We start from the raw sequence: 18,453 nt of genomic DNA, 5'->3' as shown, positions 1-18,453 counted from the left end.
ATTTCCCCTAGCAGTTTAGCTGTAAAGCTATATGAACTCCACAGCTACATTCAGGAATATAAACCAGGAAGAAAACACCTACTATGCAACACTTCACTCATTCCACAGATTTTAATTATTATATAATATGACTTTAGTGCTATAATGATTTTAAACTTTTTTTGCCTTAAATCCCAAACCCACACATTTCTACACTGCAAGAATACATCCATCAGATGGACTTCAAAGTGAAGATGGCATCTCCTGTGTTGGAGTTCATCCCCCAAAACAGCAATAGAAAGAAGATGGGTATCTCTTTGTTTAAAATGCAAATTGTTATGTGAAAAACAGACTCCTGAAGCAAAGAGCTCATTTAAGCAAATGTGAAATTTACGTTTAAGAAAAGATAATAAAACAGTAGTCTAATAATCTACTGTTCTACATGCAGCTGCTCTAATATTTCTATTTTGCATAAAAGCAATCTTAAGTTGTACAGGACCAACAGATCCAAAAGATGTCTTTTTGAAAAGAAGATGATGGCCTTGACATTAAATTATGAACTTGTCCTTTCACTCTTCAAAAAATTCTAGGACAGATACAGTAAGCTTCCATCACAGAAGAACTAATGCATAGATGACATTTGAAATTGGGAGGGATGGAGTGGGGAGAAAACAACTGCAAACTAATTCTTACCTCTTCTAAAGAAACAACAGAATCAACATGTAGATTAGGTAACCGTATTACGATGCTGCATTCATTGCCAGCCTTAGCTTGCATTGTAGTGGAGCTCTGTAGCATTTCAGTGCAGATATCATAGTTTTCAAGTGCCTGTTCCATGTCTCCCTACAGAAACAGTACAGAGGAAAAACAAACAAAAAAACCCACCTTGATTCTGTCTGCAGCAAGGGTTTCTAAAGCATGTAGAAAATGTTTAAATTCAATGTAGGCACTGTCAGTGTGATTACTGCATATCATTCCAAATAAAAAACAAATCCAATGGTTAATCTCAAATTAAAAAATAAAAAAAAAGGCACTGTATCTTACCAGTGACTTCAATAACAGGCAAAATAAACCAGAGAAATAGAATTCAGCTTGCATAAATTTGAAAAATTCATTTGGATTGATAAAATCCCCTTCCTTTAAAAACATGGAAGAGTAAAGCTCTAGAAATAACTCTTCCATTTCTGCAAATAAAGACACTAAGTTAAAAAGTATTCTTATATTTTACCAAGTGAATGCATTCTATTCCCTCTGTCCAAATGAAGTAGATACTGAAGTTGGTCGGTCAGGAGAGGAATGCAAGCTGCACAGGCAAAATATAACTCTATATCTAAAGGAAAAATGGCAGTGGCCACATAGGAACTCTCATGCTTAGGGGCAAAAAATAAAAATGGAAGGAACTGGTTAGCTCACACTTATGAAACTGACTCGCATTATTAGTGGACAATTGACCTAAACATAATTGATGCATAAACAAATTCTTTGATGTCCTGAGGAAGCAACACTTGGAGGGGAAAATAAAGTCTGGGATCAAATAACATTCCTTTCAAATTATTCCCTTAATGATAGGTTTAAAACCCTCTCTTCAAAATCTGCATATTATCTTAAATGTCTCCAAAAGAAGAATCACGCTACCTTGAAAAAGCAGAGGGGAGAGTAATTAAACACACAGACTGCTTCAGTTGAAAGCTGCATTTTGGACTGTCTGGGACTTTGATAGTATCCGCTAGTCCAGGTCCCCAAAAAATCCATGTTCTGCAGCTACACAGTACTACTCCAAATAACTTTGAGCCAAATATGAAATTTTTTTAGGCTGAACATGAACTAATTTTAACAAAGACTTATGTATTAAACATACCTGAATATTAGCATAGCATGCTAGACCTCCTATTTCATCTTCACCTCTACCCTTAGGATAGTTAATTATATTAAAAAGTAAAATGAAATAACTATGTTTTGAACCAGTTCTATTGGCACGCTTGAATGAGCCGAGATTCCCAAATCACCTGTGGCATCTCTGAACAACATTGATTTTAATTTGAGAAAAGTTTTATTTGTTAAATCAAAAGTAAAACAAACCTGGAGTGCTAGAAAGCGAGCTTTCAGCCAATACACTCGAGTGACAAACTCCATCCAGCCTTCCTCAAATAAATCTCGCTGTGAAGACGCAAATGACAGCTGCAACAGGTCTCCCAAGAAATGAGTCCCTGGGAAGTCAGGACCAAACTTCCCATTCACAGAGGCAGCAGGGCAATTTCGTGGAGAAACTGCAAATCAATTGATTACATTTTATCATAAAGTTACTAGCATCCCATGACAAAAATTCCCATATACTCGTATTTCAAAAGTATTGATCTACTTTAAGGCAAACAATTGGTAGACCAATAAAATACAGATCTGAAAGACATTAATTAAGAAAATATAGCTCCAAATTCCAATTAATTCCTGGAAACATGTCTTCATACACCTTGAGTGCTTTTAGAGTCTGAAGAAAGTAACGTCCAGTTCTCACCTGTAGAGCTCTTCCCTTTTGTCAGTAGCCACTGATCTAACTGCAGTTCCATGCAAGAAAGGCTCATCAACATCATATCCTTCAGAAAAAGTATGGAGATATCAAAGAAGAATATATAGGAAGAAATTCATTAAAAGAAGAAAAAAAACACCAAAACCCACACACAAATTTGCGATTTACTTCAAAGAAAATCTTCAACTTGTCCTCTTGGGATTTCTATTCCCAATCTATAACTACTTCTTCCCCTGCCTAAAGGTGTATAATAGCATTTACAAATCAACAGACACAAAACAAAACAACACTTAGAAGAAGCATTAAAAAAAATTTAAATCTCAGCTCATAAAAGAAGCTAGTGAGAACAGCATTGCCTGATGTTAGAAAAACGTGACATCCTTATTTTTTTATCTGGCTGAAATAAAACTGTATCAAATTGCTCAATCACGCTAAAAGCATGTTTCCAGAATACAATAAAATTACTGATATCTGAGAAATAAAGAGTATATCCTATAACTTTTTCAGTATTTATCTCCACAAAACTGAGTATGTTCTCTAGTCTTATCAGCTTATTAATCCTTGCTGGATAAAGTTCAGAAGTATATTAAAAATCACATCATCGCAGATCTCTGCCAGGTAGTTTTGTGTAGTGAAGGATATACTACTTTCTGATTAAATTCATACGAATAAGGGCAACAGGTCCAGCTGTAAAAAACACATACTTATGAAAAGGTTCAAAAGTCTGCATACATTACCAGAACAGCTCTTCACAATTTTAAGAACCCAAATTATTACATTCAGGATAGCTTGCAAATTAAAATAAATTAAAGTATGAAAAATAATAGACAAGCATGAGGACAGGGACTGTTAATAGTATAGCTACAAATTGTTGACTTTTAAAATTTTCCATACAAGCAAGCAGTTATGCAGTCATAATGAGAACCAAGGGAATACATTTACAAATATATTTACGTTTGTTTAAAAAAGGGTGTGTATATACGAAAAATATACAGAAATACCAAAGTCACAGGATGTATAAAAATTTAACATCTGCTACATAGTGATACTTGCATTTGTTTTGTAAAGTCAATGGAACATAGTTTTCAGAATTAATTTTTCATTTGCAAAAAAGTAGAAACACTGTTACTATGAAAAAAAAAATTTCAAACTGCAGTCATACCAAAGGCAAGTAACTCTCCAAATGAACAAGCATTGCTAACATTGAAAAGATAACGTTGGCAGGTTCAGTGGACAAGAAGTATCAGTACCGGTTTTATAATTCAAGAAGTATCATCTTGTGTCACCCAGTTTAACATTAATTTACTAAACTTACCATTTTTTCTGTTTGCATTTGTGAAGTCCACAGATTTATAAAGGTAATAAAATGGTGACATCAGGGTGGTGGGGTTGGTTTGGGCTTGTTGGTGGTTTGGGTGTGGTTTTTCACTTAAATTGCAGGTTATTTTAAAACTACACTGTATTCAGTCTATTTGGAGCAGATATGCTGACCCTCAATCAGCCAATATGAACAGAACAGCCTCTCTACTCACCTGATGACAAAATAAAACTTTGTGTCATATCAGAAGCAAAGGGAGGGAAGAAAGAGAAAGAGCAACAACAGAGTAAAGTAGTAAACTGTATTTACATCTATAGTATTTATATTACATCTGTACGTGTGTGTATATATACACACACATATTACGTGTAGGGTATACACAGCATCACCCAGATACGTTCAGGAGCTCAGGAACAGTTACATGAGCTGAAGTATCCCACAGCTCATGACATGTGCAACAGCTAGGACAAGCAGCTCCCCAGACAAGAGCTAAGTAGAACCTGCATCTGATGGCTACATTTCAGTTAGATACTTTTGGTACACAGAAAGCAACACAGCAGCAAGTAGAAGTATAAGGAAAAGTGTTTCATTACCTTGATATGCTGATTACTTGAGTCCCTCAGTAATGGATTGGGAAGACTACTACTATGCTTTCTCCAGCTATTATAGATACTAAGGACCACCTCACACAAGCCAGGAGGCCACTTCACTAAGAACTTTTGGCTGATGACTTTTAGATATCTCATCATAAGCTCCAAGATCCCACCATTGTTCAGGTTATCCAGCAGGAATTCATGAACATCCTGTTTTTCTAGAAAGCAGATAAACACAAAGCCATACACATTTAAGGTCAAGGCAGACTATAACCTGAAATAAATAGGCTTCAACAGTGTTTTATGCACTAATCTTGCAGCAGTTTTCCTGTGCTGTATAAATGCAAAATTAAGTTACTGTATTCCAATCTGTTTAAATGGGAAACCCCACATAATAGATGCACACAGTAATTAAGCATTTCCTAAGACTTAAAAAAATCACACCTGTTACCAAGATATTTCTATGCCATAAAATTATACCTTTTAAAATAATGTATACTTCTGTGACCTTCTAGATATGACACGAAAATACAGAAAATAAAGCATACAATATGGAAGAAACAATAGAGGAGGACTGGGGGTTATAATGAAATCCTTACCAGATTCCATAAATGTTGTAGAATCAAATGACATTCTATGTGGTCCAACATGCTGGAAATTCTCCTCTTTGACCTCTGACTGTACCTCATAGTTATTGAAAGGGTCCTCCTCCTCCTCTGGATCCAGTTTCCTCAATCTGTGTGAAAGGGGGACAAAACCTAAAATATCAACAAAATCCTCGTTCTTTCTTTCACTAGCAAGTGAAACCTAACGATGGCATGCTGTGCATATTTAACAGTGGAAGTTCATGAACTGAGGTAAACTCAAGCTTACCTCCAGTTCCCAAATTTTGCCCAAATGAAGACTACCTTGTTTATCTATCTTATCCATTTTGATGTCTGTATTTTCCTCTAATTCAATCTCACATTAATAAAAGCTTTCTTATTTTTCAATTAGTTTTTAGTAATTTTCACTAACAACAGTTTTATTACATTTACAAGAGGACAACGCATCGCATCTGCTTCAAAAAATAACATGAGTCTTGTGGCTTTAAGGTTGGGGGATATCAAACAAAACCCCAAACAGCTTCTTCTACTTAGCTCTTGACACTCTCATAATCTAAGTTATTGCTGTACAGTACCTGGAAGGAAGGAATTTCACCAACAGCTCTTGAAAGTCAACCTTCTCCTCTTTTTTACACTTGGTGTTCCGGACTCTAGCAGATCTCCTTTTTGCTGTTTCACCACTATCTTCTGTAATTCTCCTTCGCTTCACACCTTTCTTAGATTTATCACCTGCAGATATGTCACCTAGAAACAGAATTTAAAAGAAAAGAAAAAGATACTGACTGGTTAAATCATCAAACAAAAAGTGGATAATTATTTAAAAAAAAAAATCATTTGTGGGTGACAATTTATTTTATGCTACACCAACACTTGAGATTCATTGGTTTCCTTCTGAAGACACTGCCAAAATGTAAAAATAATTAAAAAAAAAATCACTATATAAACTGGCTATGGTACTTTGCATAATAATGTTGATCTGACCCAAGAAGCAGACTTACTGTAAATTCTGCATTTTGTTATTCATTAGTCTTGAAGAGGCTTTTGAAATGGGAATCAGAGGAGTCTGCCTTTAACTCCAGAAACACCTGTAAATTCCCATAAATAGCAACAAAATACTGATAACTCCTTGATAGTTTTAGACATGTAAATACATATACAGCTACAGCATACAATATTCAAACCTCTTGCTACAGATTTCAAATAAATACAGCTGACAGCTTGGTTCTCTCAGGTTCTTAAAGTTACATGTGAGCAGAAAAATAATACAGTTATCTTTTTCTATAACAGATCATTCATTCAAAGGAGGTCAAGATTCTTCACAACATTAAAAGCTTGATATGCACTGCTGCTGGAACAGAGCCATGGCTCTTCTAATCTTAAAGACTGAAGTATGAGGCAGTAACACAAAACCAGAAGAGGTTATATACTCCTGCACTGGAGTAACAATTAAGAACAACTAATCAACCTGACTCAATTCCATTATATAGGAAAGTAAGTCCACTGTCCTAACCCTATGTCCTTTGTCTTAGTCAGGAACCAATTGTTTTCAGGCAGTTTAGGTGGCCTTCCTTTCCTAATGTGAAGGGTTAACACAATTTTATAGAGCTCCACTTTTTCTACAAGATGTTATATATATGCTGCAAAGTTCTGAATCCACCAACATGCAGTTTAAAGACAGCATTTCCTGATTAATTTTGTAGTGCTTTCAATACCCAAATAAACAGGAAAGATAGCTTGGATCTTAGACTGAAGTACCTTGCTCACCTACAGTAGCTCCCGGTTCCAATGAATTCTGACTGTGACTTGGAAAGCTGGGTGTCGTTGGAGTATAAGGTAACACAGGATCTGGCATTGTCACCACTGGATTAGTGCTGACAGGAGTTGGCTGAATAACACTGACAGGAGTAGAGGTAGGAGAAAGAATCAAATGTTGAACTGGGTCTCGGTATTCTGAGAGATCAATTCTCTTTCCCAGACTGGGTCGAGGAGGATCACAAGTTGTGAGGTGGTGATACATGGCAAGTAAAGCTTCTCCTAAACACTTCCACCTGCACGTGGAAACACAACGGCATCACAACCATTAATCCTTGTCACATTATCTTCTAAATTATATTTACAAACCTAACCCCATTCAACACCGTTTTTCGCCAATAGCTTAGAGGTAGCAAGAGCAGATTTTCAGTGGGAGAGAAATACGTATTTCAGTGTCAAAATAGAATACACCACTTCAGAAAACAAGAACAACATGTGGCAGCAGGCAAAAGTTTTCAGAGGAAACTGGTGAATTGGTTGCAGCAGGAAGGAAATGGGAGTCAATAATGTGCTAATCTTACAAAACGCTGAGGAATTTATTCTATATTGAACCCTAAAAAAAGAAGTGTCAACAGAAACTTTTTCAGGTTCTGCATTCAGTCAACAGCAATAAAAAAAAATCTCACCCTTATCCACAAGTAGAAGCAACTTCTCTGCAACAGGACCTACATGCAGAGTACATTAATATTCCAGAAAAACATGCACTAAAAAAACCGAACCAAAGCCCAATCCTTTATGCCTTAATAAAGACATAAATAACAATTTATTAGTATCCTTATATCTTGCTGCAAATAAAGAACTGTTAATTTTTTTCAAAGTTTCCATTATCCCAATAGTAAAAACCTTTTTTAAAAAGCTAAACTTATTTGAGGTTCATATACAAACTAGTCATATAAGAAAAATCCAATACTACAGTCAGCTGCCAAATCATTCTTAGTTAATTTTTTTTTTTTTACATCACTGGTTTTAATTCAAACATTGAAAACTGACAGATATGGGGCTTATGCTAAAATCATGAACTCACCAAAACAACCTATAAACACCTAAAATATGAAAACACCGGGGGGGTGGGGGTGTGTGTGCTGTTGTTTGTTTTTATAAGCAAAAAATAAGTGTTCCAAAAAAATCTGAAGTGCAACACAGTAGTCACCATAAGTGGCTTCAGAGCATTATCCCAAAACTAGGTTCTTCACCTAGTATGCAAGAGCCGATCCACAGAAGAGGTATTTGTTTACTGCATGTCTGCACAGAGATGGGTGCTAGGCGGTAAATCCACAAAGCTAGCACACATCTTAACACATCGTAAAACGTTTTATACATTTTGAACTATTCTTTATAATTACATTTAGTCACACAATTCTCATTGGCTCTTGTCTCCATTTAGAGGTACAGCATTCTTTTTTTTAGCAGGGAAGGGTCTGGGTTAGGGAGCTCTCTCTGCTCAAGGGTGGATCTTTTAGTATGCTACTTAGAGTAGTTCACACACGGTTCAAATAATTTTCTGTTTAGCCTTATTAACTTTGGTTTCTCTTGAGCTTATCTTATTGTGCCCCAGCTTGACGTTTTTATGGTGTCTATCCCTTCCTCCAAGGCCATGTTTTCTTAACTGTTTGTAGGGGTTTAACTAACGTCCTCTGTTTTTCAAATTCTTTCTTATTTTTCACTATAGATATTTACTCTCCCACCCCCCCCCTTTTTTAAAAAAAAGTAAATAATTCTCGTATCCAGAGGAACCTTTTAAAAAGAGAAAATATAAAGACATACGTGAAAAAGGGAATGGCCTGGACCAGCCTGAGGTCTGGTTCTCTCTCACGCACTAGCAAAGCCTGTCTTTTCTTACGTAGCTCCAGTGCTTCATCTATGATTCTTCCTGTTTCAGCTGCACTCACATTTACATTATGGATAGACATGTCACTAAGAAATAACAAGAAATGAAGACAAGTTAAAGTTTTTGTTTGTTGTTTGGGTTTTTTGTTCTTTAGGTTTTTTTGGGAGATTCATTTGAAATCTTCCTATAACGTAACAGAAGTAAACAGTGTTAAAACAGGCATTCAAATAACATTATTTTACAAATTTTATAGCATATACATAGAAGTGTTCACCATCTGAAATCTTTGTTCTGCCTTAAAAATTAAAAGGAAAAGGGAGATTTTCCTATTCTGCTTTCCAAACACTAAGAAATTAAAGGAAAGGAGGTTTTATCTTCTTTCTGCGACAGAAGTTTTTGGTTCAGAATGAAATTGTATGGCTGAGAAATTCTTGTCATTTCAAAAGTGCTATTTTGAGGAATTCATGTAATCAGAAATAAAATTTGTAGTTGGGAATTGTGTAGTCTTAGTCTAGGAATGAATTTTTGAAAGTGAAAAATTAGCCACTTCTTCAGAGATCTCACAATCTAGAAACAAAAAACAAGAATCAAAAAGCCTTGGCTTAATTCAGCATGCAACTCATTTTAAGAGCCAGATCTAAGGCAGCTTAATAAATCAGGGTCTCTGTAATTAAATAGGACTTTCTGCTAAGAATTTACTGCTATACATAGAATCCTAGAGCCTTAAAATTTACGTTATCCCTTTTATATCTTCTAAGTGTTCTGTATTTTTGCATTTTAGATGTCAGAGTACAGTAGTCTAAAATGTTAAACATGGTTTTGACGGATTTATTGCATAACTGAAGGATGCATGTTCCACTTCCATTTACCACATACACCTTACAAAGGGTACTGATGCTATAGCACATGAAGCTATTACGATACTCAGTGAGACCGAACTGTAATTAAACTAAGAACTTAACTTCTTCCTTGAATTCTGCTGACCATCATAGCAACATATTACAGTATCAGAAGCAGCTCTGATGCTGAATGATCAGTTAACTTAAGACAGAACCTGTAAATTTTACAGGTCTCTACTTCCTTTTCCCACTTTCCTCCTACCCACTCAATACTATAAAATCCACCCAGAATGAAACAGTATACTTTGTAGAGCTACATGACACCAAGCTTTTAATGACAGTTTTACATACTGCAATAAAAACTGTAATAATAAAAGAATAAAATCTCATACATAATATTGCGAAATATTTTCAGAGTTGTAGTAGTCTGAAAGTTTAATAAACTAAGAATTTCTGCATCTCAGGTACTAATGAAACATACAGTCTTTCTGACTATTCATTTGTTAATAAAATGTCAGACTTTAAAAACCTACTGATAAGAGAAAACTGTGTCAAGCCACAAATTTGTAACTGCTTAGAAAAGCAGTAATGTGGGACAGTTGGGTGGGGGTTTGGGGTTTTTTTTGGTTGTTTTTGCTTTTTTTAATCATAAACCAAAATGAATGCTGCAGATATCAGCTGCAAATAAGTAAAATAAAACAAAGGAAGATGATGACAACAGCTCTAGGTATGAAAATAAGTGGGAAGCACAAATGGCTTTTTTGCCTCTTTCTACCTCCCTCCAAAAGTAATTACTGAAGAACATTCTGTCATTAGCACCAACACTTAACATCAATTCCTTATTTAGAAGGCAGGTCAGCAAGATATTGTTATAGCTTAAAGCATTGCATCTCACTAGCTTTTCTGAACTACCCCAAACCTGAAATTACACTCCAAATGCAGTGTACACTATAACATGACATTCACCATTTGAGGAACATCCGTAAGGAATCTTTCCGGAGGCAAGGCTGCTCCTCAAAGATCTTCTCCTTCAGAACCAATCCTTTGCTATATAGACAGTCTTTTTCCAGAGCTTTACAGATGAAGTACAAACATGCTGACAGAGAAATAGAAATTGAATGGTCAGCGGGTGCTCTGGTTCATTCAAAAGCTCCCGTTTCTGGGCCATGAAGCCCACTGAATTCCACTAAATATGATATTTAGACATATATGACACCACTGAACTCCAACTAAATATGACATTCAGATAAATTAGACCAATAACTTAGCAAATGTCAAATAATTACGTCTACAGTTAAAATAACCTATTATGTCTTCCCAAGTATTATATCCAGAAAAATACAAAGTTTGCAGAACATCTTTTATTTACTTTCAAGACTCCAATCCTGCACAAAAGAAATCAGAATCATAATCATTTAACATTTTCACGTTATCAACTGTCTTAACCGCAGATTCCATTAGTGTAACAAGCAATGTATCCCACGTTTTTGCTCATGTGGGCAGTTATGTGAAGAGAATTAGGACCATTCCAGTAGGACAAACCTAAGGAATCAGACTCAACATTTCTGCCAACTTGTAACTTCTCTCCTAATCTTCCTCTGAATCACTTCATCCACTAGATATTACTCAAATATAAAATCTTAGGGTCAGTTGTATTAACTGCTGTAACTACAATTAATCATATTAGGCTATGAACTAGACTGTCATTTTATACCCAAATCCTGGAACTATGTAGCTGGAAATGACTAGAAAGATGAAATCAACACACATCAAAAAGCAAGAGAACAGTCTACAGGGAAACTTCTTGCAGAGGCTCTGATCTAAGAGACCACAGGTACTTTCAGGGTAACCAGAACTGATAAAAAACAGCATACTTCATCATAAAATAAAAAAAATCACTATCATGAAGTAAAAGTCTCTATCATACCCTAACGTACTGCTTACACAACGTACACTTTCCCCTGTACAATTGTGTTGTTACAATGTTTTATTGATATGTAAAATTACACATTATCTTGAGAATTTTTTTTAGTGCAGTGTACTTACTTGTGTAGTCACTCAGTGTATACAAGATTGTGATAAGGTTATCTAAACAAGGCCAGTGATCAGGATTACACCTGAGACCTTCTTCAAAAGCATGACGAGCCAAAGGTAGGCGGATTAGTTTTATTGCCACACGACCGATTTTATACCATAGGTTGACATCAGTAGAGTCTAGCATTACAGCCTAGAAAGCATGACAAACATTATTCACATTTCAGACATGCACATCCACTTGTCTACAGGGATTAGCACTGCTTTAGTTTTCAGCAGGGTTGTGACTGATTTGGGGACTGAATGGTGGACCAGTTATATCACATATAACCTCAGAAAGTATATAGAATTCAGACATGCATTCAAATCACGTACACTGAAAAGTGTACATAAGTATTTCGGCAAGTTTTTGCAAAGATGGAGGAGCCAATGTTTTATTTCAGCTGTACTGTACCTCCAAATAAAATTCTATGGCTGTCTCTAAGTCATCCCGTTGTGCTGCCAGTTGGGCTAGGTTTTTATAGGTGGAATATTTTAACATCAAGCCTGGGTGTTTCAGTCCCTCTTTCTCATCACCAGAAAGAACTGCCTAGAAATGATAAAATAAATGCAACATGGGCATTAGAAATTAGATAGGTAAAAAGAACAGCAAATAATTTGCCAGTTGATAACACTGACTTTTCTAATTAGCCAATGAGAAATAAAGTATTAAATACAATAAAAATAGTTTCTTTCTCTAAAGGTCACCGACCTCTCGCAGAAGACGAATCTCAAGCAGCTCATGATAAGCTTTAGCAGACTCTTCGAATCGGTCATGTTTCTGAAGGTCCAAAGCTTTGTGGTACAAAGCAAAAGCTTCTGCTTCCTGTGGTTTAAAGAATTAGAACTTACTTTGTCGGGCAAATTTTTAAAATACACTTATTACAATATACTTGTATTTGTTAGGAATATCAGTGGTTTCACACTTGTAATACTTTCTGCTATGTAACAGTCCACATCCAGGCTGTATTGCAGAACATTAGCTTTACTGACCTAACATAACTCATGTACGTTTTATCTTGCTCAAGGAGGGTTCAAGAAATAAGATACTAACACAACTTTCATAAAACCAAAAAATTATGGTTGAACAATCCCTGCAACAAGGTAGGACAAAATTCTCATCAAGACAGAACTGCATTAAGAAAATTGTGGGTTCACTTACTTGAGCTTCCTTTGTCTGTGTCTTATGACTTTTGAAGGTACCTTCATAGTCATCCTCAATTGTGGAGCTCGCATTCAGTGCTGCAATTCGAATCTAGAATGACAGTCAAGACGCAACAAGAAATGTTACATCTACATGTATCCCAGTTTCCATGCAAACTTAATTTTTCTCATTTTTTTAACTTTACTTTGTAAGTGGACAATACTAAGATCTCTCTACATACAAGAACTGTAACTAATTTAGTCATCACTAATTGCAAATAATAAAATATCAAAACAATTTGCCCCCCAAAATCAGTGGAAAAAACAAAATTTCAAGTGTCTTGCAAGCAACAGCTTCCCTAGAACAGGGGTGTGCATTACAGATTTTTTTTCAAATTCTTAAATTTACCAGTAACTACAATCACTCCAACACCAATGTTCTCGTTCTGTCAATTGATTCTTAGCCATGAGGTAAGAGGAAATTTTCAATTTTATTTCTACCAAAACATCTCAATAAGCCCTTACCATTTTCACAGCTATTCACACTGTCGTTCTCCAGGATTAGGAAAAAGGGCCTAACACAAACAGGTCTGGAAAGCAAACAGGATTAGAATATTTATTTTGTCCATAAAGAACGCATTCAGAAGTAAAAGACAGGCTGGGAATACTTTAATCAATAGCCAGTTAGCTGTTCTATGTCACCACCACCCCATGCCAAGAGATAAACTGCCCTGCTACATAGGAACAGTTACATTAAAGTGAATTTTAACTAGAGAGAGAGAATAAAATACAAAGTTAAAAACATCCAGGGTGACTTTCAAGATTCTAGTCCTGGCAGTAAGAGGGGAGTGGAAATATTGGCAATGTAATTACAGCTATAAGGTTAGTCAATTACTGCATAATATTTAATGAACATACATTATATTAACATTACAACATGAATTTTAATGACTAAAAGCTAAAACAAAAAAAGCTTCTTGAATACTCTGACATGTCATAAACATGAATCATTATAGCTTATGAGTTTATCTTCAGTTACTTTTAAAAAAATTTATGGAAGTTTTCCTGCACCTTTTATCTATAGCACAAACCAGAATGCTGTCTTATGTCTACAGACCACAGCACTTGGAAATATTTACAGAACAGGAAAGAAAAAAAAAAAAAAGGAAGCTTTTCTGTGTCAGATTGACTTTGCAGCAGGCCACAGTGGCTGGTCAACCCATTGCTGCACCTAGAAATTCCTGATTAAAAGTGCTTTCATTACTGCTGTCCCTGTTAAAACAAAACCAGTGTTTGTAACACAGGTTACAAACATGGAATGTTGACCAACCTCTACAGACCACCTCTAACGCAAACACAAGTTACAGATACTGCATATGTATTTCTACATTCTGAAGGAAGGATACTAATATTTCCAATCTTTTTTCCACTGATAAAAAGTTGAAAGGGGAAAACACATATTTATGATCTGTAAGTCATTTTCCATCATAACTAAACCCATAACATATCCCATTAACTGCTTGAAACATGTTAGTAAAGGCAAAAAAAAAAAACGTGAAAAGAGTTGTGCGCTGCTTCTTTAGAAAAGCTTCACCGCCACATGATAAAACCTTCCTATCAACTCAAACAAAAAGATGACACATGCAAGACAGGATAAAACCAGACTTTAATAATGGAGACCACATTAATAGAACAGTAAGTCCAGAATTAACCACAGCAGGAAGCAGTGGGAGTTTTGAACTATAAGCTGAATTAACTCATACATCATCACGATTAGTTCTGCATGTAGAGAAAATAATGCTTTGACTGGAATTTCATTCATTCAGCAATGATGTTTTGCTTGCCCAGGCACTACTTACTTTCCTCAGTTGCAGCTAAATCAGACTGAAAACTGCACAGCAATAAAGCATTTTTCTCTTCAAGTCACTGAATAAACATTAATAAAACCTCAAATCTCTTTCAAGACAAGGATTCATCATCTACTTTGCATATGGAGAAAATATATGCACAGAGATTAACGATTATCTCTTTCAGAAACGCTGAATGCCCCAGGTTCTGACAGAAAGTGCAGATACTTATGACATCCAAGTAAGACCCTGTGACCCCAAATCAATTAGAGACTTAAATGAGTGTCTTTAAGTTCACCCACATATATGCCTATATTCAGAAACATGCTCAAGTATTTTGCTGAATCCACAAAATCTTGCTTAAAGCAGCAGAGGAAGTCAAGAGGAGAGAGACTACAGTCAAGAGTTTACTTCCGCGGTTAGACTGCCAGTGAAACCACAACTACAAAAAAGGTGAGGAAACAATTTCAGTTTTACTTTTTATTTATACATAAAGTTGGTAACAAGTATTTAGCACCTCTCCTTTCTGATGTTCACAAGTTGAGAGACAGCACAAGCAAACAGAACAGTGTAATCCTTTTGAAAAATCAGGACATGAATATTGCTCCGTGCAGCTTTTACACTGGTGTGTCAGGCGGGGGCGGGGGGGGGGGAAGGCGTCTCTATTTTTTTTTTTTTAAACCAGGCACCATACACGGTTGCATACTTAACTGTGGACTGAGTTACAACACTGTCATAATGGCTAGGAATTAATTGTGCCACTACAAGCACTTTCAGAGGAACACAGCTATGTAGCTACATCAATTAGGTGGGAAGAATTAGTCTTTAATATGAAGTACTACAAACCGGTTTGATTTTTTGCAGTTACAAGAGTGTCTCACCGTAAATCTGTGGCTATGACAGGAGAGAACATCCTCAAAAGGCAACAATACCTCATTAAAGCCTTCTGCCTTCAAAATTTTGTATCCTTTTACCTCAGTAAAAGCTTGTGGGATTCTCAACGTTCAAAAAGGAAACAGAGGGAGTGACTCGGGCTGCCCTGGCTTTTGTTGTTGTTGCTACACTTGGGTCCATACACTGCAGATACATACTTGTTTAAAAAAAACTCTTGAGTTTTGTTTTGCTTTTAACGTTGTAAAGACCACCTCCGCCGCATTTTAGCAAAAGCCGTTTTCACCGAAACCCGGTCCCTTTCCGCGAAGGGGAGCGGGGACGCCCCTCACGCCGCTTGCCGGGCTCCAACGCTCGGAGAGCGGCACAAGGGGCCGGGAGGAGGCGGGGGCGGGCGGGAACCCACGTTCGCCGCTGACCGGGGCTCCGTGGACGGGAGCCGGCGCGAACCCGCCGCGTCGGGCCGGGCTCTCCCAGCCCTCACCGGCGGGCTGCGCAGGGGCAGGGCCAAAGCCCCGGCAGCCCCTCAGGCCCCTCCACGGGGCCGGGGCGGACGGGACACTCACCTCGCAGGGCCGCCCCCGAGATGCCGGTGGTGCTCCCGGCCGGCGGGGCGCGGCCGCCGCGGGGCCCCCGGCGCGGCTCCCTCAGCCGAGCGGCGGCTCCCCGGAGACACGGCCTCAACCGGCGGTCTCCACGGCAACCTCCTTCAAGGCCCGGGAGACCCGCGCGCCAATAAAGGGGTTACCGATTGGCCAAGCTGACGTTCCTCAGACAGCCAATGGGAACGCTGAGGATAAGGAGGCGGGCAAAGGCGGGCGGGGCAGCCAGGGCTGACAGGGCCCAGCCTGCCTCTTGTGCCCGGAAGCTGAAAAAAATTCCGGATGCCCTTTCCAATGGGGTTGGAAATCATCCCAAAGCCAGTGGTTTTCCCTAAAACTCGCCGTGAAGCGAACTGGGGGTGGGAACGGGCTTTACGCCCCTGGAAGGTGGTTCTGTGCGGTGGCAGCAGGACGATGCGAGGCAGGGACCCACGCCAAGCAACTGCAACAGCTCCTTGTGGAAATCATTTTATTTAAATGTAATGTGATCGTACTGCAGCAAGTCTTAAAGGAAAGGCGTGCCACCTGAAGCCTGGCACAAGCCCTCCTGGTGCCCGCAGCGCGTGGGGACGGCCTCTGAGGTGACCCAGGTTGACAAGGGCACATGCGGGCCTTGCCTGTCTGTGGGATATAGCCACATGTTTAAAGCCACCTCTTGTTACAAGTCACATCACGCTGACATGGTTAAGCTTCTGCTCAAACGTTTCACTGAATCAGCATTTAGTGCCCTAGCAGTCTTCATCCAGAATGTTTGGAGTCCGGGGCCCCATTTGTGTGGGAAAATAATACCCATCTTTCCATCATGACACACTAACAACAGGGTTGCCATGAACAGCAGCATCGCACTGTTATGCTTGGAGAATGACTTCCAAAGCTATCGTGATTCCGTAATATTTTTGTCAGTAGTGCCCTTCAGCACGCTCAGGGCCCCACTGCCCGTCTCTTGTGTAAATAAGTGGAAAGATTGTCCACAGTTCAAAGGTCTGAACCTGGGAAATGGTTACAGAGTGTTCAAAATTCAGTCGTTACCTTTGAGTTTACAAATAATGCCTATACAGAGTTCTCAAACAACAGAGGCCATTCCTGGGAGCAGAAATACTAGTTAACCTTAGGAGGTTAAGCCTGGAAAGTTATAGAATCAGTGCAACAGTTAAAAGATCTACCACAGCTGGGAGATATTAAATCCAGATGTCAAGCAGGCTCCATCCCATGGAAGAAAGACAATTTGCATGTGGCATTCACAGGAAAGGGATTTCGTAACATTGTTGCTGAGGGTGGTATATCTGATTTTCTCCAGCTACAAAACAAAAGCAACAGAGGTTTGAGAAAATGTTTCCTGCTTCTGTTCGTTTCTGTGTGGGTGCGGCAGCGTGGGTTCAGGGACCTGCATAACCCCTTTGCAGGGTATCCTTCTTGAGCCCTAAGATATTGTACGAATCTAACATCAGCTCAGTGGGTAAAAGATAGGCCATCTCTTCAGATCAACATGAATATAAAAAGTATATTCAGCACGGGCAGCTTATGAAGAAAAACAGCCAGCTGCAAGCTCGTAGGGCTTTCCGAACCTCATTCTGTGCTCAGTCCCTAGCACCAAAAAAGTACCATTTGGCTCAGACCAAAGGACAAACAATTCATCCTTTGATTAGTATTTTAACTGCTCTAATAAAAGAAAGCTCTTAATCCATGCACCATAAAATTGTCAAGATGGTTCTTGACTTGGCACTTTCACTGTGATTTTGTATTATTCTAGGATGTTTTGTCAGGTAATGCCAGAATGCACAGACAACATGGAAATGGGTGGGACAGTCACACTGAGGACCCATTTTATTGACATCTTTGCACAGCGTACTCCTTTCCAAGCTTTGCCTCTCCTTCCCCAACTCTTCCTGCTCAGCTCTGCAATGCTGGGAAAGTCACTCCCAGGCAAGAGCCCATATCGGGAGCAGATGGGGGTGAGGGGAAGGCATGGAGCCTGAAGCAGTACCTAGCAGTGGCAAATATGGCCCAAAAAGGGAGAGCGGGGGCACAGGACAGAGCAGGGTTTCTCTAAACAAAACAAAGCCTTTGGCAAGAGTCTGTGAGTAGAAGGACTTCGAGGAAATAAGCCATCTGCAGATCAGAATTAAAGCAATATTATTTTCTGCATTTCAGAGTATTCACCTCAACCTGGCCCAGCCCTTCGCAAAGCCAGGGCGCTTCACCCTTTCCTGCAACAGAGTACTCCTGACTTACACGCATGTCTCAGACTCAGTTCACCTACCTGTTTGCTACCTGAGTTTCAAAAACTTTTTGTTGAAGAGACCTCCTGAGAAAGCAGAGACCTGCACAGCCATGATACCCATCTCCAAAAACACAAAGACCTACAAAACCCCAATGCTGTAAGCCAATAAACTGACACT

General features: G+C 38.4%; 1 protein-coding gene across 2 annotated transcripts in view; it reads right to left on the bottom strand.

Annotated features, from left to right (window-relative positions):
* The window catches only part of CABIN1 (calcineurin binding protein 1), a 120,648-nt gene extending 102,331 nt beyond the window's left edge, over positions 1-18,317 (bottom strand). The window contains exons 1-15 of one of the 2 annotated variants that reach the window (XM_080396011.1): positions 16,019-18,317; positions 13,240-13,304; positions 12,734-12,826; positions 12,284-12,397; positions 11,987-12,121; positions 11,545-11,725; positions 10,465-10,594; positions 8,596-8,745; positions 6,784-7,067; positions 5,595-5,763; positions 5,014-5,150; positions 4,415-4,632; positions 2,492-2,570; positions 2,059-2,246; positions 673-822 (exon numbers count right to left, since the gene is read on the bottom strand). In XM_080396011.1, the coding sequence (XP_080252137.1) occupies positions 673-822; positions 2,059-2,246; positions 2,492-2,570; positions 4,415-4,632; positions 5,014-5,150; positions 5,595-5,763; positions 6,784-7,067; positions 8,596-8,745; positions 10,465-10,594; positions 11,545-11,725; positions 11,987-12,121; positions 12,284-12,397; positions 12,734-12,826; positions 13,240-13,242 (2,031 nt within the window). In that variant the 5' untranslated portion in view covers positions 13,243-13,304; positions 16,019-18,317. The other variant, XM_080396010.1, reaches the window with a different exon arrangement.
* Between the last annotated feature and the right edge of the window lie 136 nt (positions 18,318-18,453).

Source organism: Falco punctatus (genome assembly GCF_963210335.1).
Source record: "Falco punctatus genome assembly, chromosome: 1".
Lineage (NCBI taxonomy): Eukaryota > Metazoa > Chordata > Aves > Falconiformes > Falconidae > Falco > Falco punctatus.
Note: the sequence above shows the minus strand (reverse complement) of the source record. Positions and strands in the feature narration are given on the sequence as shown.